The 25,794-nt window shown below is 37.7% G+C and overlaps 1 protein-coding gene across 2 annotated transcripts in view; it reads left to right on the top strand.

Annotated features, from left to right (window-relative positions):
* Dcc (DCC netrin 1 receptor) overlaps positions 1-25,794 on the top strand; it is a 1,119,339-nt gene that overhangs the window by 1,016,725 nt on the left and 76,820 nt on the right. For both annotated transcript variants that reach the window (XM_087592178.1, NM_012841.2), the window contains 2 exon segments: positions 927-959; positions 19,927-19,992. In XM_087592178.1, coding sequence (XP_087448304.1) covers positions 927-959; positions 19,927-19,992 — 99 coding nt within the window.

Below are 25,794 nucleotides of genomic sequence, written 5' to 3'. Positions count from 1 at the left end.
GTCAAAAATTAAACAAAAACATCAACCAACAGCCAACCCTAAATATTTGCTATAGGTTATTTTTTTTCAAACAACTGTAATTGATCAGCAGCGACAGTGGTCCACAGAATGAATGGATGTCTATGATGTACACTACTGTGTATCTGTCTAGCTGTAAATTTCAATGAAGTGTGTACAAGAAGCAAGTGAGCTCTTGCACACGAGTTAATGAAATAAGTCTTAAACCCACAAAATTTGAAGAAATCCGTGTATGCATTAAGTAATTACAATGGATGGAGACTTACAAAAAAAGTAAACTGGCCAAAAATTTCCTAAGACTTCTGTGAGAACCATGAAAGTATTAAAGTAGTATAAATGTCATTTGTTTAAGGAAATGAAGTCAGATTTTAAGAATTTTGGAGATGACTTATTCATTTATAAAATAATCTGTGATTTTTTTTCACTACTCTTTTGCAATTATGAACAAATCAAGAGCCAACTTAACCACATCAAAGAGCAAGTAGCACAGCCATCCCCCAAGTACACCCTGCTAGCTTGCCTGCTTCATTAGGAATCATCTGGATTTATAGCCTAAGTTACTTCCTTTGATATATATATTTCTTCATATTAATATAATAATTAGCTCCCACAATTTACTTAGAGTAAACATAATTGGTAGCACCCCCAATTCATTTTACTACCAATCCCTTTTTAGTTAAAATTGTGAAATGAGTTTATATTTTGAAAATCACGACAGCTACCTTTTAGGACATATTTACTCAGCAAAAACATTATTTTCAGGGGTTCACCACCTCTGACTGATTATCCAGAAAAAAAAAAAAAGGAAAGAAAAAGAAAAAGAAATGATGACAAACTTTTGGACACAGCAAGTCAGATTCCTCACGCGCTACTCTAAATAGTAATATTAATTTTTTTCTCTCTTACAGTGGAACACCCTGACAAAATGGCTAATGACCAAGGTACAGTGGCATCGTCTATTGCCGTCTTCTTTCGAGCGCTTGTAGCTATCGCAAGTGTCAATCATTACTTTGTTTTCCTCCTCTCACCTGCGCCATACACCTGATGGGGCAGGCGCTGGCATGATTAATCTCGTTAATGAAGTTCTGCTTGGCTGAAGCTGCGGGTCTGAGAGGGAAGATGTAAATTTCCTTGAGAGGAAATTGTTTTGTCTCTATTCTGAAGGACCAATTAAAATGTCAAGCTTCTTTGTATGAAATAAATTTTTAGTCTCTGTCTGCGCTTCTGAATAATTCACATTAAGTATAATTAAGCTCAGCATAATTTTCAGGCTGCTCTCGCACCCTTTCCTGAGCCGTGGATTAAAGTTCTGCCGTGCTACATAAATCATGTGTGCTTCCCCTCCTGCAGTGGGATTCTTAGAATAAATAAAAGCAAAGAGGAGTTAACTTTTTAGGGCATTATCACTGTTTATTTTGCAGCCCAGAGTCCTTCAGCTCATGGGTCAGAGATCAGGTGATGGTAGAATGTAAAATATTTTAAAATACCTCTCTCTCTCTCTCTCTCTCTCTCTCTCTCTCTCTCTCTCTCTCTCTGTCTCATTACTAAAAGCTGATTGAAACCCAGGAATGGCTTCACACAATGAAAAATGGAGATAAATACAAATTATCCTTCCAAAGTAGGGAAGAATTTCCTATTAACATAATTTGTAGACCGATTGATAAATTAGTGTTACATTATCTTTACACCAAAGACAGGAAAGACAGTTGATAGAATTCTAAGCAAGAAAAGGAGAGTTGGTGAGTTTCGTGGGGCTGGGGAGAGGGGTTCCATTCTTTTCCTAGAAGCTTGGGATTCCTTGAAACTGTTTGTGTCCCTGTTGTGCTTTCGGGGTCTACAGTATTTTGTCCCTTTCTTTGCACATCAGAATGGGCCATCAGCATAACCCACCTTCTCTGAGGGTCCCAAGCAACAAGTTGTGAGGTTAAAGAAGTGTTCTTTGTAACGGCAGCTCTGTCTAACAGATGGTGACCATCTGCGTGTTACTTTTACTAATGGCAGAGCATTCCCACCATGACTAGTGTTTTTCTCCCTATAGATAGATCCTGCCTATGTTTGTTCTGTTTTTCTGGGTTCTTTTGGAACATTTCTATTTAATACAACATGACTATAATTTCATATGGAATAATAGAAGGGATATTCTAGAAATGTCTACCCAAAGTCAAGATTTCCATAAATGAGTGTCAGTACTCCTCATTGTTTCTAGGGAGGGTGGAGGGGGATTGAATAGCTTTAATAGTGTTCATGGTGATAATATCACTTAGCATATTTTTCCTAAGTAAATGAAGTGCTAGAGCTGACAAACACAAACCCAGAACAATTAGTTATAGCCTCTCTAATTGTATAGTTATGAGATGATTAAAATTGCCTTACATAAAATTCTTTTCTGAAGAAAATTTGGAATGCCCTTAGAACCCATAGACCAAGAACTCTTAAAATTTATTTGTACTTGAACCATATATATATATATATATATATATATATATATATATATATACATATATATATATATATTGGATATACATTTTTGTCGTTATTTTATATATATTCATATGTATTTCATATTTATTCTTATATTCATATATATGAAATAAGAATATATATACAATTTATTGTCCTGACTGTGTGGAACACTCTAAAACATTATATCAATAAAGTACAGAATACCTTGAAATTCATTTGTCCATGGTGAGAAGTGGGGTAATTTAGGAAAACTGTAAATATTCCCAATTAATAGAAATTTATTGAATAATTTGACTACCTGTTACATTAGCCACTTACATAATACAACATCCCAAATCCTGAATCTTCTTAGAGTCTAACTTACTTTGTTTTCTAATTAGTTCTTAGTTAGTTTTTTTGCTTACTATTTTTACATATTTTTAATGTATTTTTTCTGGAGATCAATCCTAGGATCTCATAGGTGGCAAGGCCATGCCTGTCCACTGTAGTATGCACCTACTTTTTTGCTTCCTATTATGTCAAACAATCCGATACATATTTGGTTATTTAAATAAATAAGTGATTCCCCACCTTTCAGACCAGATTGCCTCTAGTTGTCATTGAGTCTCATTCACATTTTCCCAAACTCAGTGAAATCAGGTCAGTTGCTAGAAGTAAAGGGACCCCCAGTTTTATTGTCCTGGTGTAGTCCATAGATATACTTATTCATGTGGTTTTTTTACCCATTAATTATTACTTAGAAATATTCTTCCACATATGCTGCTTGGTGCCATTTCAAACACAGTCAAGTTGAAAAGCGTAACACTTTATATCACTTTCACTCACATCCCTCATTAAACTGAAAGGATTGGGGAAGCTAAGTTAGTGATGGTGGTATCATCAGATTCTTACAGAGACAGCACATTAAATGTGTTGGCCGCCAAAAGCTTGTTGTCTGCAATACCAGTCACTTGTGTAGAGGACTAAGCACTTGAGAAATATTACGCACAGATTACGGAACGTTAAGCATGATGGAAATAGTGATAGAAGGCTGTCTAAACGCACCCATTCTCGGCAAGAAGCAAAGGGGTCTAGTGGTATTTATCTTACTCACTGTTAAATGTAACTGTCTCTCTGTTAAATCCTTAAGGGGACCTGAACTTCTGATGACATAATGCTAAGCCAATCAACCTTCCTATGTGGAGTTTGGAGTCATTTACCCTCTCCCAATTGAGTGTGGCCCCTGATAGGGAACCTCACCATAGTGGACAGTACCACACTCTTGAGTATATGGGCAGCACAGCTTGTAAATTGGTGGGCTGTTTACAAAGAAGAGACTAGAAATTGTTATGGTGGAGCAGTTTACATTGGTCTGGAGGAGTTAGGGAGAGCAGAGGGTGGTAAGGTCAAAGACATATGGAATTGTCCAAAAAAAAAAAAAAAAAAGAAAAGAAAGAAAAAAAAACCCTCACTCTTAAAGAAAATTAGGTAGTTTAAATCAGGGTTACCCTGGCAATATGAGTCCTAAATAGAGAGGCAGGAAATTGAGTTGTAAAAGGAAAGTTGTAAGAAAAGTTTTGATTATTGTTAAAAAAATACTCTGTCATTTTCTTGTCACAGTTACTTGTTTTTGGAACCTAAGACCTATTATGAAGAACATAAGAAGAAAAAAACCTTTTTAGAATAAGAATGATTTTCCTGAGAGCAGAGGAGTGGCTTTCTTCAAAGTAATAGTTAGAATTGTATGAAAATTATAAATAGCATAGTATCAGTATATCAGTAGATTTTTGTCCAGTGTTTTCTCCAGTTCAATCCTGATCTGCTTTGTAATTAATTCCTTTCCTCTGAAATCCTACCTTGACTCATTTCCTAGTTAGTTCCAGGGATTTTCTGTGTTCAAGTGACCAATGTGTTTGATAGTGACTCTGAGGATTTAGTGAGTTAAGTTTTATGGAGAGAGAAAGGGAGGTAGTCACAGAGACTCCAGGATGTGTGTGCCAACGAGAGACAAGAGCCACATTACATCTCTACGTGGGTGTGTGGAATGCTTAATTGAACTCTGTGAGGCCTTTCCAACGAGTACAATTTTAAGAATGGATCGTTGATTCATTTAATTCTCTTAACACTACCAAGATGGATACTCTTATTATCTCCATTTGAGCAATAAATAATCCAAAGCTTAGAAAGATGCTAAATAATTTGCCTGTAGAAAAACACAGCTACTGAGTAGCAAGGCTAAGTTACAAACCCACAGAAATCATGTTTCATGAGCCCTGCTTTTAAAACCAAAATCCAAAGAAAGTGTGTATATTCCTTCTGTTTGTGGGAAGGACCCATAGACATGGATCTGCAAAGTCATAGCATCCAAAGTTTTATTGTGCTGGTATTTTTCTAATAGGGGCCTTCCCTTTTATGTACCCATGAGTATTCTTAGGAATAAAGCAAAGACTGTCCAACTAATAATCTTGTTAATGAAAGACCAGGATTATGCTATGCTATCTTGGTCAGCCAGTACCAAATGTTAGGTAGACTAAACATCGAAAATATGTGTCCCTCAGTTGAGGTAGAAGCCCCAGGTGAGGGTCTAGAAAACCTGACTTCTGACTATGCTCATCTTCTTTGTTTTCTCATTGATAATCCCTCATTGTGTCTTCACATGGCAGAAGACACCCTCCTAAGGTCTCTTCTTGAAAATGGCATCAATAGTATTGAATCAATTGTTTCCACTTCCAACTTTACTGAACCTTGTTTCCCACTACGCCTGAATGTAGTTGCTGCCTGTACCAGGGTATGAGCATATGGAAGACATTTCCATTTGAATGTGAGTACTAGACTCTGTATTAAGAAACACTATTCTCTCCACTTGGACACTAAACCGTCTGAAGCTTATTTATATGCTGGGAAATAACTCTAAGGTTGTAGTGAGTTAAGCTTCTAGTAGAGGGGAAGGAAAGCAGTGGCAGACCATGTAAAGTATATGCAGAGGTTAGACAGGAGCCACACCAAAGCTCTGTGTGTGTGGTGGACGGGGGGAAGGCATGACTCTACGAACTCACCAAGCCTCATACTCATATTGCAGCAGGAACATGAGTCACTTCTTCACTAATTATCCTTCTAGCTTATAGACCAAGAAAATAAACCCTTTGCCCCAATCCACAGAGATTGTCTTTGGCAATGGTGGAAGCCAAATGTTTCTCTCTGACTCCACAGTGTCTAGCATATTGCTGCTAAAAGCATGGAAATTTTATTTCTCTGAAAGAAGATTAAACCTTAGAGCTTCCTATGACTACTTTTAAGGGTTTCGCTTCCCATTTCCAAGGGTGGACCCAAATCTGTGCTGACTACGTATAAAATTTTTCCATGGGCTGGATCTAGGCCCCCTACACGTATATAGCAGATAAGCAGCTTGTTCTTCATGTCGGTCCCCTAACAATTAAAGCAGGGGCTGTCTCTGACTCTGTTGCTTCCCTTTGGATTCATTTCCCGTGGCTGGGGTGCACTGCCTGGCTTCAGTGGAAGACAATACACCTAGCCAGGCAACTCGATGGTTCAAGATCAGTAATAGGATGCAGGACAGAAGCAGACTCTCCCAGATACTTTCTGCCTGGCTGAGTGTCTGGCCTTCTGTTATTCTCAAGGATGAGCGATGCGATGGCAACATGTCTGCAAGATGCTTAGGGAAACGGTGAAATCAATTTTGAGAGCCAGAACTGTGAACAGGCTAGGCAGCAACTCTACCACAAAGATAAACTCTGAGGCTTGAGGTCATGCTTAAAAAGAATGGTGCTTATTTGCTTTGCTGATAATTGGCTGAAGATTGCTTTCCAAGTCAAGGAACCTAACTAGATGGTTAAAAAGTTAAAATAAAATAAAATCAGTCTGACTATGATATTTTGTGTATGTCCATGCCTAACCAGTGTGATGACAGATGGTAGGATATGCTAGATGTCATGGTAGAATGGCAATACTAGAGTGACTTAGAGTGGGTAGAAACTTACCTATATAGAGTACAAAGAAAGTGCTCGCTCCCTGGACTGTCTCTGATTCTCCGTCGCCTGGGAGAGCACGGCTTAAGTCACTCAGCCTAGAGAAATGAGATCTGGAAGCTAGTTTGCAGGTTCATATTAAGAAGAATCATCTGAAGTGAGTTTCAATTTAAGGATAGGAGGACGAGCTCCTCAGCACCTTAACAATTATTGATTAGTCTCCCGGGTTTGCTGTAGTCCCTCACTGTGCTCTGAGATTGGAATGACATCAGAGCCCTTAAATTCCAGCCCAGCCCTAACACTGGGACTTTCAGTGTGACTGTGGGGATGAGAATTACCGTCCCTCAGCATCTCCATCTGGAAAATGGTGTGTTACACCATTATCTTTATTGTGTTACAAATTATCTTTAAGGCTCCCACATTTGTGTACTGATATCAGAACTTTTCTTAAAAATCTGAGAACAACTTTGCATAATAAAAAATTATGAATAGATTTCTCACAGTGATTTTTACAGAAGTTAGCTGATCTAGTTCTCACAACTTCAGAGTTAGATAAAATCACATAAGGAGGACCTAAGTCTTAATCAATTGTTCACAGGCTATTACTGGTTTGATAAGGATACATGCCCAAGTTCCCTGGGACTCTTAACACCACTGTGTGGTTTATAGAAATGCAATCAATCTGTTGAATCTAGCTTTGCTATCAAGAGTATGAAACCTAGTGACATTACTGTAAGTTCATCTCCTTTGAAAGACTCCGTTTCTCTCAACAGGAGTATTCTTGTAAAGTTCTTGACTCTACACCTGTCATTTTGCACCTCAACTGTCCTAATCTCATGGATAAACATAGTCTTGTTTCAAATTTCAGGCAACTAGGATTCTCAAGGCAGTGTAGCCAAGCTTTGAATTTAGTTAATGTAATAAGGGTTCAAATTACAACAGCCAGGCTTCTGTTTGAAAAATTGAAACCTTTCACACCTTCTGAGGGGAGCAGTCTAATTGAAAATTAAAGCCTCTTTCTACCTTATTATTGTGAATAGCTTCGATCCAGTCTATTATTCAACCACTTGCTACACGCACTTGAAAATGCTATTCTCACCTGTGTTTTTCCCAGGTTCAAAATTTGGCAATTCTGTAAATTATGAGTGGTGAGGAGGAGAAGGTAGAAAATGAGTAATGTGCTTTTAATAGAGTGTTAAGTGTCTGTCATGTTCCCAGCAAGCAATCAAGGAGCTGGCTAAGTCAACCTCTCAGAAGTTTTTTTGTTCTAATAGGGAACTTTGGAAGAATGAAACATACTCAGTGCCCATAGGGATTGATTTGATCCGTGTAGATTTTTAACCTTCTCAGAGTGCTAGGCAGGCATTTTGTTTAAAGGACCTCAAGCAATAATTCTGCTGGCATAGGCTCTTCTAATGATACCTCCTGTACCATTAACTCCCTTGGTTCTTTTTGAGAGGTCTCTTGGTGGCTCTGACGGCCTGTTTCTATCAGTTCTACATGATGTATCTTTGGCATTTTTTTGTTTTATTCCCATGAAGAATCTTTTCATTTAATTTTTTATTTTTAAAATAAAAATACCTTTCTCCTTTCTCTTTCCTTCTTCTACACCCAGCATAAACCCCAACTTGCCTTCAAATCTTCAAATTCCTAAGCACATTTCATTACATTTCATTATTTTTATTACATGCAAATGTATATATATATATATATATATATATATATATATATATATTCCTAACTATAACATGTTTCATCTGTATAATGTTCTCTGTATGTGTGTTTCCAGGGCTGACTCTTAGGCACAGGAAAATCAGTTAATGTGCTCTTCCCTTGGGAAGGCCACTCTCCCACTCCCAACTCTCCCCATTTGCCTGGTACTTTGTGGACAGTTGAGGCCTTGTGGGCTTTCTCTTCCAAGCTGAAATGTGCATTAGTCCTTGCTCAGCTCGTGATTCGTACCTCACGTTCGTGAAACTTCATGAGTATAGTCTGATGTTACTAAGACAGATTCCCACAGCAAACTCTTTTTTGCCTTGGCTCTGACAATCTTTCTGCCCCCTCTTTAGCAGTGTTCTTTGAGCCTTGGTTTCAGGACTGTTTTGCAGATGTACGACTGGGACTGGGCTCCAAAGATCTAGAGTTTGATTGAGTGTAGTTTTCTATAATGGCCATTGTGTATTATGAAAAGATCAAGAATTGCATTTTCTAACTTGATGGCCAGACTATTTCTCACACACGCTGAAGTCTAGTCATAAAATCAAAAAAGCACAAGCTATTGGTTCTATTCTTTCACCCTGGCCAATATTTTCTCTCTCGAAAAAGTAAATCCAAGTCCCTCTTCCTTTAAGATTTTCCCCTAATTCTATTTAATCCAATATCTTTCATTGCCCTATTTGTCTTTTCTTCTTGTTGATGTCTAGAATATGCAATATATTCTGCCATTTTCTAACAATTTACTGTTAATATCATCTGCCTAATGGTCAGATTATAAATTATCCTTACACAGAAGATTATCTAGATTCCTGTTGTCATGTTTATCAGTTATTCTAGTAATTAATATTATATTTATTAAATGTATTTTGAGTTAAATAATGACACGAGAGTCTAGGTACATTGAGTCATCTAGGTAATAAAAGGTTTCCTCTCTAACAAAAAGGATAGGTTTGGAAAACTGATCAGTAGAAGATATTCTATATGGTGCTGGTATCAGAAAGAAGATGAATAAAATGAAAGGGTTTATTTCCAGCTAAAAGGCATAAATGCAATAGTCACCTAGGTAACCAATAAAAAGTAAAAATAAGAAATTGCAGTCACCTTTGAACGATTCTAAGCCCTTCTTTCTTTAACATCTGCCCACCCTCATTTGTTTATAGCACAAAAAAAATTATAAATTTGCATTTCGCTAGCTCTTTGCAATGCTGAATAGAAAGAAAAACAAAATGGGAACCAATGAATATTGAAATTGTGAAATACACTGAGAGAAGGCCTGGACTCACTTACTAATGGTAATGAATCTATCTAGTGTGATGCTAGGAGTTGAAACACATCAGGAACAAAAGTTACGTGGAACCATTTTCAGGAAGTCTGCATTGTACAACTCTCACTCCCAGACCAAAGTGAAAACATGCAAATCACATGTTCTCGTTAAAATAATGGATATTTCAGCATTTCAGATGGGAAACCAGAGAGGGCTGAAGTAAATAAGGTTACTTAAATCCTAGACTGCACTCTAATGTATTCATAGAACTTTAATGGAAAATTATTAGTAGAGTTCTGTTCAAAGAAATCTTATGAAGAGAGGCTTTAAAATCCAGAAGATGGGTGAATTAGAAAAACTGTAGGATATGTTCAGGGTACGAATAAGGAGCACCATACCCAGCAATGTATTCCAGCAGAAAGATGAACATGGGAAAAGGTTTTCTAATTTCTCTCTACTCTTATGGTAGCTTTTCTAAATTGTTCCTTCTTTTCAACACTTCAAAGACCCACTATACTAGCCACTGACCATCTGCATGCTTCTTGGATCCACAGCTGTATAAACCCCACTCATGTTTGGTCAGTCGCACTGAGCATATCTTGCTTGAGAGTAGGAGGACAAGAGGAAGAAAAGATTATCTGAGGTAGAGAAGCAGCATTAGTGTCACTCAGGTCCTCTATCTTCATAGGCTATTTCTTTCCTCTCCTAATGTCAAGTTATCATTGGTTTTGTCTGATTAAGTTTGTATTTTCCTCTGGGACACAGAATAATCAAAACTTGTCTAAGACTCATACTGTTCATGCCTCACGTTTTCCTATACTGGGACGACAGTTGTGCACTACAATGCTGGGCTCTGTTATGGCCCTTCTAGAATGACAGCATCACTTTCTGCAGTGCTGTGTATGATTGCAAACATTATTTTTTTTCCTCGCAAAGCCCACCTTGTTAGATATGTACTATTAACAATACAGGTGATGTATCTAATATCTCAGATTCCTAAATGCTCCTACAGCCACAGGATTAGCTCTTGAGTGCGATCTAGTTCATTTCCCCACTCCTCATCTGTTCTTGGATTTATTAATGCACCATGGAAAAACCATACACAGAGTTAGGCAGACTTGGCTCCTTAAGAATGTGCTCCTGAGTAAATTCATCTTTCTAAGCCATAATCTACTCATATATGAAATGGTCTGTTTTACAGATCTGTAACTAACATTATTCTCAGCCTACTTACTGCAAAAGCTTCTTTAAATCTCTTCAGACTTAATTAGCATAATCTTTCTCAAATAGATAGGATGTGTGCAAAATTCCCTAAGTGGGTCTCTGTCTCCCCCAAATCAAACTCCAAGGAAACTTTTAGATGGAATATATAAGGACTATTTTTCTATAATTTTCAAAACTCATCTAGTTAATCTCTCTCTCTCTCTCTCTCTCTCTCTCTCTCTCTTTCTCCCTCCCTCCCTCCCTCCCTCCCTCACTGCCTCTCTCCTCCCTCAAGTTCTGTGCCGTCTGAAAAACATCCCACAATTTTTCTAGTCATAAGTAGCTAATGATCCCCTTGTCCCATTATGATAGCTTTCTTAAAAATTAGGTTTTATTCTAACTTTTGGAAATGATCAAGGGGTTACAGTCACTCAGTTAAACTGTCCCCTCTGCAGTAATGTATATACATCTACAATAGCCATTTTATGTTTCCAATGCTTCCAGCAGTAGATGTACTTGTTGCTGGGCAGACATTTTGCTGTGTGAAGTCACACGTGTACACACACACACACACACACACACACACACACACACTCACACTCACACTCACACATTCATCTTCAAAAGTATATCTAGGGCAGATAAAAGTGCAGAAATTCCATGTCTAAAATGGTGAACTAATGAGTTTTTCCTGGAATTACCTACAAGAATATAGGTGAAGAAGTATTTACAGGAGCAGAAATGACTCAAAGGCAGTGGCATCATCAAAGCCCACCGCAGCATGGGGGACATAATACAAATCTGAGGACCTGGAGTACACATGACAGTGGCCAGCAGCTTGACAGGTTGCATAGTGTTCTTCCAGGCAGCCCAGCTGGTCTGCATTTCGTGTAGGCAGTTTGACTGTTCTCTGACACTTTCAAGCTGAGGATTGGGTGGTGGAGTTCCTTGCCTCAGAGTCTTTCTTCTTTGTAGTTTGGCCACCTTAGAGTGATTCTAAACAGTCTAACCTGCTTATAGAGTCCTGGGAAGGGAGGAGCTTATGAATCTGATCGATTTCAGGAACTTCCTGAAGCTGTTTTAAGTTGTTTACTACTAAGTTAGCTTTGCTCTAGGATGGGGTGTTTCCATCTCAAAGGAAACCACACTATACAACTACACAACACTCCACCCCTTCATCTGACTCCTCATTCTTTCCACCCCTCTTTCCTGATGCTCTCTAAGACTTGCCACAGCACCACTCCCTTGTTCTCAGGTGTTTCCTCAGTGGCTATGAGTTGAGGCTGACAACTGTAGTCATCTATGAGCAGAAGCACATGCACGTGTTAGAAGGGCAGTTTATGAGCATTTCACATCCATTGGATAAATAACAGTTGCAACTTTCTCGTTGAGTTTCTGACGTCCCCAGCCACAGGCTTATGTCAACGTTTGCAGGATTAAATGTCAATTTCCCCCTGTGAAGTGTGATTATGTACAATCAGAAAGTTGGTTGTATCCATGACCACTTGTACAAGCTGGCACATCTCACCTGGCACTTCCGTTGCGGTGAAGTATTCCAGAACCACAGCTTACTATTGGTAGTAACTTCTGGCATTCCTGGATCTAGCTCACAGTAAAGAGCCACTTTAGGGCAGTCCTAGCTTTTTTCTCCTAGTCCTGAAAGCTACATGCACAGTTTCCCCAGCATAGCATCCATTCATTCAGTTCTGTAAGGCAACCAACAACTGTGGTAATAGCTTTATCTTCTGGAGGCCTCTAAGACCTCCTTGGCCAAAACTCACAGAAAGTTAACTGACCTCCGGCTCTGTATGTTTTGACAAGGTTCATGACTCTGAAAGCATCTTTTATAATAATAATAATAATAATAATAATAATAATTATTATTATTATTATTATCCGCAGCAGCAGCAGCATCATCATCAGCATCATCATCATCATCATCATTATTTAAGATGTTCTTGAATGTGTTTTAAACAAGACTCTAGGTCTGCAAAATCATTAACGTGTTAGTGTTTTATTATCTATATAATAAAACCTTTGCCAAAGTGTGAGCAGGACATGGTAACATCCTAAACCACTATACTATAACAAATAGTGAGCTTGTAAAGAAAGCCTTAGTCCACTGTCATCCATTCTGAGCAAGTTTAATGCGATTCCTACAGATCACACCAAAGATACTGAATTCAAACCTAAACAAGGTCTAATTCAATATGGAAAAGTTGGTCAATTTTTTTTCAATGACTTCCTCCACAGTTTAGTCTTGGGTGTAATAGCAGGATGATTTGGAGGCACTAACTTAATTAGCTCACCACAGCCCTCTGTCATTCTTTCTAAGCCATTCTACCTCCATATCTTAACACTCTACTGTAGGACCTCTTCTGTGTGTTTCTCCACCCTTGATGATCACATTGGGTCTGGCTCAAACTTATTATCCCTATCCAGGGCCAGGGCCAGGCGGGCATGGGGAGACATGGTCCTGTTTTCTACTACTGCACCTCCTGGTTCCCAGGGAATGAGAAGTCCTGAATTGAAACTGTTGCTTAATGTAAAGCTGTTACTTCTCTATGTGCCACACCTCTCTGCTAGAAGTAGCCCAGGCTCAAGCAACTATCTCTACTCCTAGGCTGTCATTATTCTAGAGCAAACTGTGCTCACAAGAAATCTAGGGCAATAATTACCCACCCCTGGTAGAAGTTTGAAAGTCTTCTGTCATGGCTGCCTTCTGCGGCCTTTTCCTCACCCTTTAAACTTTGTATTAGTCTTCCCTACCTCCTTAGCAGGGATTTGGCTTTCTGTCATTTGTATTAAGAAATGTGATGCTACACCAATCTCGCCACATTTGTCTTCAAGACATCCAGACAGGCTTTTCCTTTCTTTTTGGTTTTGTTTTGTTTTTATGTTTGGTTTGGTTTGGTTTGGTTTTTTTGTTTGTTTGTTCGTTTGTTTTTGTTTTTTTCTTTGTTTTCGGAAATCTCCTCTAGGTCGCTCTCTCATATCACAGATACACTTTACATGGTTAACTGCGACACTTAGACCAGCCAAAACATTCCTTAGTTTACAAAGATCTGGCCCCACTGTGGAAACTGGAAAAGTCCATGCGTGTCTTAAGGTTTCTGATGAACCAACCTTTTGTTAACTCCTTTGTGAACATAGCTCTGTTTGAACCACAGAAGTGAGACTAACCCATGGCTTCCTTCTCTCACTGGTGCCTGTCCCTCCTCTGTACTTATGAGGACAAACAGAGATAACCAAGTCTTCCTAATGGCTGAGAAACCAGTCCAGCCATTACTGATTTTTTTTTCTCATGATGTCTTAGTTTATGGATCCTTTGCCTTAAAAGGGAATAGCAGGAAGCTAATTTGAGCTGTAGACTTGTTATCATAGGAGCTTCTGCACAGCAGTGAATGCTCGAATATCAAAGGAAACTGTTTCACAGCACAACTGAAACTTCTATTGAATGCATGGGTAAGCGAGAGAAGATGTATGAGGGCGGAAACGCCAATAGACTTGTTATTTATAGCCACTGGCAGGGTCTACCGCTCTTATGCCTTCATTCAGCAGTTTTCCCTCAGAGAAGAAGGAACCCAGCCTCTACTCCATGTGACTTAGAGTTTCACCGAAACACAAGCACATTTCAAATCCGCGTTTGGGATAATCTCGTATAGCTCTCTAGGGAGAGGCTCTCAGAGTCATTCTATGGACTTCAGGAGCAGTTTCTGTCTTATGAACTACACAGGGTTATGGCTCATCTTCCACAGTATCGGTGTCTGGTAAATGAGCTCCTAGAAGATTCTGTCACTCAGGAAAGCCCTTATATATTGTAAAACAGAATGATGCTTTAGAATTTGGTAGAGACAGGGATGCATCTAAAAGTGATTTCTGGGACCCTTCGGATGGCCATTATATCAGATTGCTAGAGACAGAGGGACATAAGGAGAGAACCAGCGAAATAAACAGCTTCAGACAGTACCAGCAAACTCCACGCCGGTAGCAACGAGTTGACTTCTGTTAACAACTGTTGTTAATCAGTGTTGTATCTAACTTTATGTTAATAGTAATTACAACAACTAATGAAGTGCTGGGATTTTGAAATATGGTTGGTTATGATATGAGTTATCAGGGTCAGGTAGCAAGCTTCCAGCCAGAACCAGTAATGTAGATTGCCTCACGAAGTTCACAAAATTTAGAAATTATGTGTTTTGTTCACTTGGTATCTTTAAAGGAGAAAGTCACCTGCTTGGCTGGGGTTAAACGATACATTCGTTTGATTGGGTTCTAGGGTTAATTTTAAATTATTGCCCACTTTCTTTTGATTTTGTCAAAAGTAAGGCTAAGAAGTGATAGAATGTAAGAATATTCATGTTATATAGTATATTATAACGTATGAATTATAATGTTATTTCTGTGTGACATCAGATGTTTACATTAAGTTGTTCTGATGACTCACATCTGACCTCTCCATATTTTAGGTGTCTAGAGAAGTCTGACAGGGCTGGTTTCATTTAGTGCTCATAGGGGGAAAGTGCATTATTTGAAAACTTTTTTCTTACCTTTGGCAGTTTCTCAGGAAACCATACCCCAATGTGTTGGTCAAACCATGCATTTGCCTCAAGATATCAATACTCAGAATTAAATTGAGATGTCTGCCTAAAACAAGCATTTAGGATAAAGGAATGGCTCATATAAATTCTTCAGGTGCAGATGGCATGACAAGCAAATACCACAAAATTTCCCATTCCTTTTCCTTCACATTTATGCATGAAATTCTAACCCGAACTTTCAGTTTTATTTGTCTTCTTCGCAAAGAGTCAATCCCAGTCACAGTAAATGGTGGACAGTCCAAAATTAGAATAGAAAAAGATGATCTTTTAGGATTAAAAAGACAGGGAGGGATATGCACAGTGTTCTTCTCATTCGAGGCAACTCAGTCATTTATCAGACACTCCCTACTTTGCAAACCATTACTCTGAGTGTACACCGGAGGTACACGCAACTAAAGCTTTTGCAGAAGGGAACGCATCAGAGGTTCACCCAACCGCAAACCTCACATGTGCTGAGAGCTGCATCTAGAGCTCTTATGTTTTCCTTCACTCGATGATTTTTTTTTTATGTTTATTCAAACGCAGTGAATTGGACCTTAGGAAAGAATGAGCAACTTCTTTATACTAATATGTATTTGAGCACTCTTGGGTGTTAGTTATTGTTCTGTTTCCTGGTTTTCGATGCCCTGATATCTTTGCTCAAAGTCAGCGGTATTATCACCTGCATGATAAATTGATCTCTCGCACACATATCTCGCCTAAGACAAATCATCTGTTTTAAATATATCTCAATGTGATCTGTGTGTTGGGCAGTAAAATTGTATTCGGGTGGCATTAATGGATCTTCTTTATCCACTGGTGTACAAGACATAAAATCGATGCAATTTTCGTCATTACCTCCCAGAATTATTCTCAGAAAACCAATTCTAAGATCAGGATGATAACTCCGTGCTCTGCATTCTTGGGAGGCTGTGCAGTAAATATTTGTCAGAAGACCCATCTGCCCATTTGATTTAGATTATGGTCCATATGTATTTCTCTGGGGATGGATGGGGTAGAGCTTCTGTGTGCCCATTCAGGGAAGATGGATTCAAAATGAGATTACAGCTACCATATCCAACTTCCTATCTGTCCTCTGCACATTAATGTCCCACTTTCCTTCCCAAACCTGGGAACAACCACAAAAGTCCGAGGGTGGAGGAGACTCGAGCACCAGAACAACACAATTCATCTCCTCTAGGTGCCAAAAGTTGCTAAACACACGCACGCACACACACACACACACACACACACACACACACACACTCACACACACACCGAGAGAGAGAGAGAGAGAGAGAGAGAGAGAGAGAGAGGCATATGCACCCATGCACATACAAAGGCTATACCACAGTAAAAATAAACAATATTTCAAGTTGCCTCTGAGAATAAAATCATAATGAAAAACTGAAAAAATAAAATAAATTCAAATGCACAGTATTTAGTGATTCATTGAGAAGCATCTTCATTGACAGGAGTCTCTCCTCCAGGATTGAAAGCTCTGGGATCAGCATCAAGGACAAACGAATTTGCATACTCCCTAAATGCAGACATAATATGTCTGCCTTTCTCAACTTCAGTCTTCGGAGTAAATGACAGAGAGGTCACGGACACTTGAGCTTGTTTTCAAATTCACTCTGAAAGACTCACAAACTTCCAACATTGAAGATGTAGTATAGTACATCGAAATAATTTGAGGATTCTAAATTTTCAATTATTAAGATTCCAAAGCAACACTGCTAAAATATCAAATTGTTTTCACAGATATTTTTTTCAATAATACTAGATAAATGAGAAACATTTTTAGGAAAATTTGACAGTGTTGTATTGAAATAGATGGATTAAGTTGTGCTTAAATCAATAAACCCAGAGTGAATTACAAACCATGAATAGGATTATTTAAGCTTTAGATATAATGAACCAATGCTAGCTGTCATCACTGGACACGATGTTAATGAAACTTTTTATATACTCCCCCTTCCCTGAGAATCAAGGGCTATGCCTTTTGTGTAGCAAGCATTCAATAAATGTTGAATAAGTTATAACCATTTAATTCTCCTTTAATGAAACTGAGACCTTTGGGAGAGGGCAATAGTTTGAATATTTACATTGACTGTCTTTCACTTCAACCATGCTCAAAATTCCAATCACTCCTCTATTTCTGTAAGTCAATGCTTATGAAATTAACCAAGCTAACTGAAAACATTAAATATCGTTCCACAGAAGTAAGTCCTTAAACATGTGTTGGCCTGCCCAGCAAGAGAAGTCCTTACTACCATTTCCCTTAGCTCTCTAGCATTTTCTCAGTTGGTAACATCTTGGCACTGGCCGAACAGTGGTGCAGGCGTATTTATTGTTCTTGCTATCAATATTAGAAGTAGTTATTTATGACTTAACCATCAGAAAAGCCTCCTTGGAGTTTAAAAAGAATCTTTCAGAGAAGGGAAACCACAAAAAATTAAACCTTGTCTTCAGATCCAGTTACCTTAGAGTCATCATCAATATCCCGGAAATGAGTTTTGTGTTTTCCAGGTGAAGTGCAATCTATACATTACCATAAATACAGTCTTCCTCATTGAATAGATCTCATTTCTTAAAAGGTGCTTTCTGTCTGTCAGTTTCATTAAATCACTTAATTTTATTTTGTGGTATCAATCTAGTCAAAAACAACAAAAGCTGGCCATGTCGACCTATGAGACTTTGTGGATAAAATGCCCAAGTTTTAAGCCACATCCTCTTTAGAAGCACTTCCATGGTCCCTGTGTCCTGTTTAAGGGTCTGGCCTATACGATAACAAAGGTATTTTCTTCTTACTGTATTCTCAATGTTAAATCCAAAGGGTTCCAGAGCCCACAGCTTCCTGACTGGGTAATACATGGACATGCTTGTGGGATTGTTTTTAGACCTCCCACAAACTAGCAAACAGTTAGAAACTTCATTAAAAAACATTTGTCAGAAGGCTGAAGGAAAAGGAAAATCCTCCCCAGGCCATCTACCTAATTTCTAGCCAGTATAGGATTACTCCCTACAGGAGTCATTTATTGCCCTTACTAGCCTAGGTGATTAGGTTGCTAGAATGTTTTTTGGCTCACTGCTTTGCCATCTAGCTTCTTTCAGTTGCTGCAAAAGTATTCTTAATATTTATATAGAACCTCTGTTTCACTTCGTTTCTTTCCACATTGATCACACAGTGTGCTATTGGCAAAGCTTCTCTGAGTTCCTTAAAACTTTAGATGTGTTGGTTACATAAGCCATATATGTAGGGAAGGGGTAGGACTGTCCAGTGATGTAGTTTTAGCCTACCAGAATGCACACAACCTCTTCTCACAAGCATAGCCCCCCAACTTCCCTAACACATACATAAAGAAACTTCACCCTAGTCTCTACTTCTGTTCACATTCACAGTCAAGACCCAGCAGAGTTTAAATATGCCATTTTAGGTGAAAAGCATGATTCGCTGTGATTGAATTAATCTTTTCTTGCTTATTGGAAGCCTGGTGTCCATGCTAACTGTAGCTGAGAATTGATATCCAAATAATTTTAAAAATTGAGCTCAGAGAATCAGTGAACAGAATACTAACTTGCTTCTCCACAGATCTTTTTGAAAATAAAATAATGATATGCTTGGGGAAAACTAGTGAGAAGAATTTGGGGTATGCACAGAAATGCCAGAAGGCTGACTTGTAAGTCAGAAAGAGAAGGAAACATGAAATCTACTAATGGAACCAAAGAAAACCGCCGACTTCCTGGCCAGCCCTTAACACTGTTCTAAATGGAAACACTTGAGAAACAAATGCTATATTCTGGGACATGTTTGCATGTAAAGTCAAATCTTTAATGTTTTTCTATGAGTGGTCCACCTAGATTTTCCAAAGATCAAAGCCATCATTACAGTTCTCTACGTTTATGTATAGACTAAAAAATCATCTGTTATACAGCATCCTTAGTTAACTCTTTATCATCATATAAGTATTTTCAATCAATTTGTGACTTGATTCTTTTAAACCTTTTGTTCACATTCACTTAATACCTATGGGAGAAATAGGTCGCAATAGTACTATAATGAAGGTCCCTTCTATCTTTTTCTGTGTGATAGCAACAGATATGTAGATTATATGTCTGGAGACTTTGATGATATTCTTTGTTATCTGTATAGTTGGTTTTCATTCTCAAGTGCCTTACTTGGCAGATAACATTACCAGCAAGTACTCATAGCCCAATTTCAAATGAAACAGGTCTTCACCTGGGGAGACGTCAGTGGGGACTTGCTAAATATCTGTGACAAGCAGGAGACAGTAAAAGCTGACTGGACCTAGGAGCCATGACTTACATAATCTTTGTTCTGAGAGATTATGTCTCTAAGAGAAAATGTACTTTGTGTTTGTTTCTGGATACTTTGTTATCCCTGTCAGGGAGGAGATAGAGGGAGAGAGAGAGAGAGAGAGAGAGAGAAAGAGACAGAGAGAGAGAGAGAGAGAGAGAGAGAGAGAGAGAGAGAGAGAAGAGAAGAGATTGCTTCACAGAAAGAAGTTGATTTTAACTGGATTAAGTATGACAGATTTTTATTGCACATTGGAAAAATGAAATGCATAGAAGCAGCCTAAATAATTCTTCTCTATAGTGTACATTTAAAATTATTTTCTATGTCTTTTCATTTGATTTGTCATTAGTTCCCTGGGCTATATGCACTAACATTCTAATGTGCCGATCTACACAGGTCGTCATGGAGATGGAGGTTATTGGCCAGTTGATACTAACTTGATTGATAGAAGCACTCTCAACGGTAAGTATATAAATTGAGTTCTATTGGATTAGATATACTAATTACATGGTTAATTCTACAGTCTCCAAAACAAATTTTCTTTTGACAAGGGCAAGAACTGTGTACTTAGGGTTTCACTGTGGTTATAGAGAAATGATATTATTAGCAAACTTCACACATTCTACCAGAAAATGATGACAATTAGAGGTGACAGATGCCTGGGAAAATAATTAGAAAAGTTCCAGCACTGGGAAATTTATAAATGATACAGGGCTTTCCTAGTTTGCTTCCTAATATGCTGAAAAATATTGACCAAAACAATTTGGAGAGGAAAGATTTTATTTCAGTTTACAGCTTAGGGTCCATCATGGGAGAATTTCATGGTAGTAGCTTTAGGAAGGAACCTGGGGTCAGAAACTAAAGCAGAGACCCTGGAGGAAAGTTTCTTACTGTGGACTGCTTTGCCTGCTTTCTTATACAATTTGTCCAGGAATAGCTCCACCCACAATGGACTGGGACATCAATCATTAATCAAGAAAATCATCCAAAGACTTGACTTCAGTCCAGTCTACTGAAGGAATTTTCTCAATTAAGGTTTCCTCTTCTAAGATGATCCTAATTTGTGTCTGCTTGATAGAAAGCTAACCAACACGAGTTTTATTAAATACATAGATTTTGAAATGTGGTAGTGTATTTCCAGTGTTCACAACAACCATTTTTATTGGGGAGAGAGATGATGACTAAGAATCAACTACTTCTGATAAAGTTGCTTGGACTTTTCACTCAAAAAGTTCATTTTCTCTAAGACTTGATTTTTAGTTGTCCTTCATAGTCTCAAGATTAGACACCTTCCTTGCTTCTCCATATGACTATGGGTTTTTAGGGTGAGCACATGGAGGAAATCCCAGGTAATGACTAGGGAGTGGAGTGAAAGTCCCACTCTACAAGCTTCTCTCCGTTTGTTGAAGCAGCGTCTTTGAGAGGATAAATTAAGTGTAACTAGAGGACCATGCTTATCTTTGGAAAACATGCTGTTCTTGTTTGGTCTGACTTACTGAGAACAAATCAGATATTCGAGATACCATAACAGCTGTTATTATATATCACAAGGTAGCAAACTCTAAGACGCTTCCGTTCCATCCCACAGTTGAGGTCTCCTGGGTGTATCTGCATCATTACTTGCTTGCTAGTTCTCTGATGGACTCTTCGATTTGATGTTCCCCACACATGGCTGTGTAAAGAAATAGCATTATTTTACACATTAATGAAAAAAACACCAATTACTCTCTAAATCCTCTGGATCATGCTATAATTTGTCTTTATTTTCAAATTGGTGAAGATTTGTCCATGTGCTTAGGATACTTCTCCCTCATTTTTCTTCACTGCTGTGCAGTATTTTGTTTTATAACTAATGAAATCGTTTAGCCACCTTAGTAGATTTGCATGAGGGATTTGATTAATGAACAGATACATTTCCATTTGTGTATTTTCCTATTACGTGATAGAGATGGGAGGCCAAATTTGCTATTTAATTTGTTTGCTGGTGGTGAAATTAAAATAAATAGTTAAATTAAGTGATGACTTGCTAGTGTGTGCTATTGTACAGTAAAAACAAATGCATGAACTTCTCCAAGTGGTGTAGTCCCTTAATAATGTTCAATCTCACACTATAACTTCCTCTGCTAATAATGCCCTTTGCTTAAACATAGACAAATCCATTTACTTTCATCTACATTTCCCAGCCATTCCTGTTATCATCACAGAATATATTGGGTACTGTGTAAACTACAGGAATTTGTTGCTCATAGTTCTTCTAAAGGTTGGGAAGATAGTTCAAGGTTAAGGCCTCAGTAGGTTGTATGTATGATGAGACCTTATTCTCTATTTCACATATAGCATATTCTGTGTCCTCCTTGCTAGAAATGGTACCTGACATTCTCTAGGCTTGTCTTATGAGGACACAGATTCAGTTCATGAAAATTCTACCTACTGTACATAGGCACACCTAAAAATCCTTATAGTTGAATCTCACCAAAGGTACTATTAGTTTTCAACATACGCATTAGCTTAGGGTGTCAGGATCTTCAGACATGAGGGAACATCCTAAACATATATATGTTCACATCAAATCTAAGGTTTAATACAGGATGCTTTCTCCAGGGGGTCCATATTGTCCTGTTCTTTCTCACATGTTCTCTCCCACACTTCTGCAATGCTTGACAAAAATCAATGCCCAGCTCTGGAAGTCTCTCATAATTATAAGGCTGGAGCTCACAGAACAATGTGAAAGGCAAGTATTGGGCCTGAATCCAGACAAGTGGCTTCCCCTGTGCAATAAACTTGGGTAATGATCATTTTGCCTATCAAAGGTTGCTAGTTTCATTAACTTAATCCCATGTAAAGATTATCTTAAACATTAACAGTACACCAGTCACACTCTCTATACTTAAAATCAGTCCAGAAATGTTACTAATGATCTAGAGAAATGGCCAAGTGGAGAACACTCGCCGTTCTCGTAAAGACTCAAAGTTAATTCCAAATTACACGTAATAATTCACAATTTTTTGTAGCTCCATTTCTATAGAATTCTATATACCATCTCATAGCCTCCTTCGGCACTACACACATGTTGCACACATACATACATAAAATACAAATACGCATACATAAAATACAAATAAATAGTGTTGTAAAGGGTAAAATGCTACTAAGACTCCTCTGAGTGTAGGGTTCTAGTAATAAACTATGGATTCAGGTGTAACATTATATTACTTCAGGAACAATAAAAACAAGATAAAGAATCCAGGTGGATTAAACTACCAAGGAAGGATGGTGAAAATAATTCATGGATACACAGAATTTTTTTAAGGTTGCTTTAATTGATATGTATTATATATCAAATATATATATCAGATATCATAAACCATATATCATACAACATATATAATATATCATACATCGTATATGATATATCATATATCATCCATAATGCATCATTGATCATTATACATTAGACATCACATATCAGATGACATGTGATGTCATATACCATATGTCATATGTCATCTACCACATATCATATATGATAGAGAAATTCTCATTCTAGAATTCACTTAAGGAATCAAAATCTCCCATTAGAATCATTCTAAAGAGCCAGCAAGATGCCTTGGTATTTTAAGGTGCTTGACCCAAATATTTAGGACCTGAGTTAGATCCCTGGACTACAATTACAAGAAGAGAAATGATGCCCATGGCTGGTTCTCTGACCTAAAACATATATATATGTTTATATATATATATATATATATATATATATATATATATATATATCCTTTTCTTTTGACATTCAGTTACATTTAAACGTACTAGCAAATTTTAGAGTAATCCTAAATTACCAATTTTAATTTATCAATTTTATGAAGTTGTTTGAGTAGGAATTCATTCCCCCATTTTATTTATGACCACAAGTAATATATTTTGAAGTAGACAACACCAGAAAAGAGTGATGATCCTCTCCTATCTTTTAGTATTGCTGTGCAGAGGATGTAAATGTTCATGATGGAGTCAATGTTAACCACAGGCAAAATTGTGTTCTCTCTGAAGCTACATGACCTGAAGGACACAGGCTTTAACAGTGTTAGATTTAACAGTAAAATTGTAATTTTTTTCACAATAGCCTAAAAGTCTGACATAAGTAAATCCTTTGCTAGAGATTTCTGTTACAACGTGTTTATGCTTCTTAATGTATATGCATATGCAATGAGAAATTACTCAAAATTACTTGTATTTTCACTCTAAAATATGTCACTCCCCAGTGTGCATCCAGCTTAAAAGTTTTGCATAAGTGCTTCAAGTTGTCTTTCAAAATAAAATGAATTTTTTGTTAAAAAGAAGCACCAAACTAACTCTAACATGAGTGTGCCAATCAATAAACCTTCCTGTTCACAGGAGTCAGTCTTCAGCTGAGGAATAGGACAGTGATTTGAAATGTATTCCAGTACATGCTTCTTCTTTAAGATTTAAGATTCCTAGTAACAATAAAATTATGATTTAAATTTGACCTGGCAAACCTTACCTCACAGAGGAAATTCGTGAAGGCAAACCAGAGAATGATGTCCAGTGGTTTCCAGCCAGTTCATATCAATTGCTGGCATTACCCTCCTCAGCTTTTTCTTTCAGTTCATGATGTATTGGAAATATTAAGCTAAGTGAATGAGACTAATGATGTGCATGCAATATATCTAGAATAACTACCAGAGACACAAATTAGGACTCTGACTCATTGCAGCAAACTGAAAACCCAAAGACACATGGATGGTGAAAGGAAAACCTAATCTCTTTCCTCTTGTACTTTGCTAGCAGAAAAATTATGGTAAATATGTGATCTGACATGAGCCCTGGCTATTGTAACCAATCCCATAAAGGCATGTGAAACCTGAGATTCCTAGTTAAAAGCCTTCTAAAATGTTAAGGTTTGGGGAAAAGGTATTTTTTTCCAATTATTTATGTAAGTGAATCCCCTGAGAGGTGAGTCTGCAGTCACACTTTACCCTTAAAAGATGTCTGCATTGACAAAAACATCTTCCCATGTTTTGTTCTGAAACCTCTCACATAATGAAATCGCATACATCTCCCTCAGACTGACAGAGTTATCGGTGCTTTCTGGTTCTCTCTACATTTGCTGGGTTGATCCTTCAAAGCAGAGTAATAGCTTATTGTCAGGATGCAATCAGCAGTTCCAAGGAAATTTAGGCCCTGGTAGTCATTTCTGTTGTTTGTTTCTCATTCTACCCTTTTAAAAATTCACTTTTGAAGAGAGAGAGAGAGAGAGAGAGAGAGAGAGAGAGAGAGAGAGAGAGAGAGAGAGAGAACACGTGAGAATGCTATAATTTACGAATTGTCTTTTGAGAGCCCTTAACGAAATTGTGGAAGCTGGCATCCTAAATACTTTTTATGTCAGGTAGAATCAAAGTTAAATATTTGGTGTTATCATACTATTTCAATTTTATGATGTATTTAATTTTTAGACTAGACTCCACATCCTCCCTTGACACTGAACATGCTTCTACTTCTCAAAGCACAGCCTGTACCTTACATTTGTGTGAACGGCAACCACCATGAACCTTACCTCAGCTCAACACTGCTTTATTCACCTGGGAATACCAAATCCCTTTGCTAGTAGTTCTGCCTGGGATTTGTAAAATAAGTTTAGCAATTTGATCAGAAAATCTATAGATCCTATAAAGCTTTATATTATTCACCTCAAGTTTGAAACACTGTTAAATTACCATGTTTCACCATTTTGATTCATTCTCTTTAATAAACATGTGAAATTATCAATTATTTTTAAATATTCAGATATTTGTTGGATATTCTTTTATTCTGTTTTAAATTCATATATATGGGATGTCTGATGAAAGATCACTGCTTGGATCTATGTAATTTACTTCAAGGAACTATTTTTTTCTCAGCATGCAAGCAATCGCATTTCAACTTCTCAAAATAATGTGATAGAAAGCCCTGTATGTTTCTGTGAAAATGGCTCTTCTGAGATTGGTAAATTTTTAGTAGAAACTCAGTGTTCTTATCAGATACTTTCATGCCAATGGAAGATGCAACAATGTCTTCCAAATACAAGACTGATACCCACATAAACTTACAGACTCTAGCAGCACACACGAGAGCTTCAACTAGACAACATCCCAGAACTGAGAAACGGAAGTGCACACAAAGTCTGACCTTTAACCAAGAAACTATTTGTAATTGGTACCTGCTGGCAGAGGGAAAGTCCGTTTTCTCCAATGGAGTGTCACTGGGAATGTC

The sequence above is a fragment of the Rattus norvegicus genome, chromosome 18 (genome assembly GCF_021556685.1).
Source record: "Rattus norvegicus strain SHRSP/BbbUtx chromosome 18, alternate assembly SHRSP_T2T, whole genome shotgun sequence".
In the NCBI taxonomy this organism is placed as follows: domain Eukaryota; kingdom Metazoa; phylum Chordata; class Mammalia; order Rodentia; family Muridae; genus Rattus; species Rattus norvegicus.
Note: the sequence above shows the minus strand (reverse complement) of the source record. Positions and strands in the feature narration are given on the sequence as shown.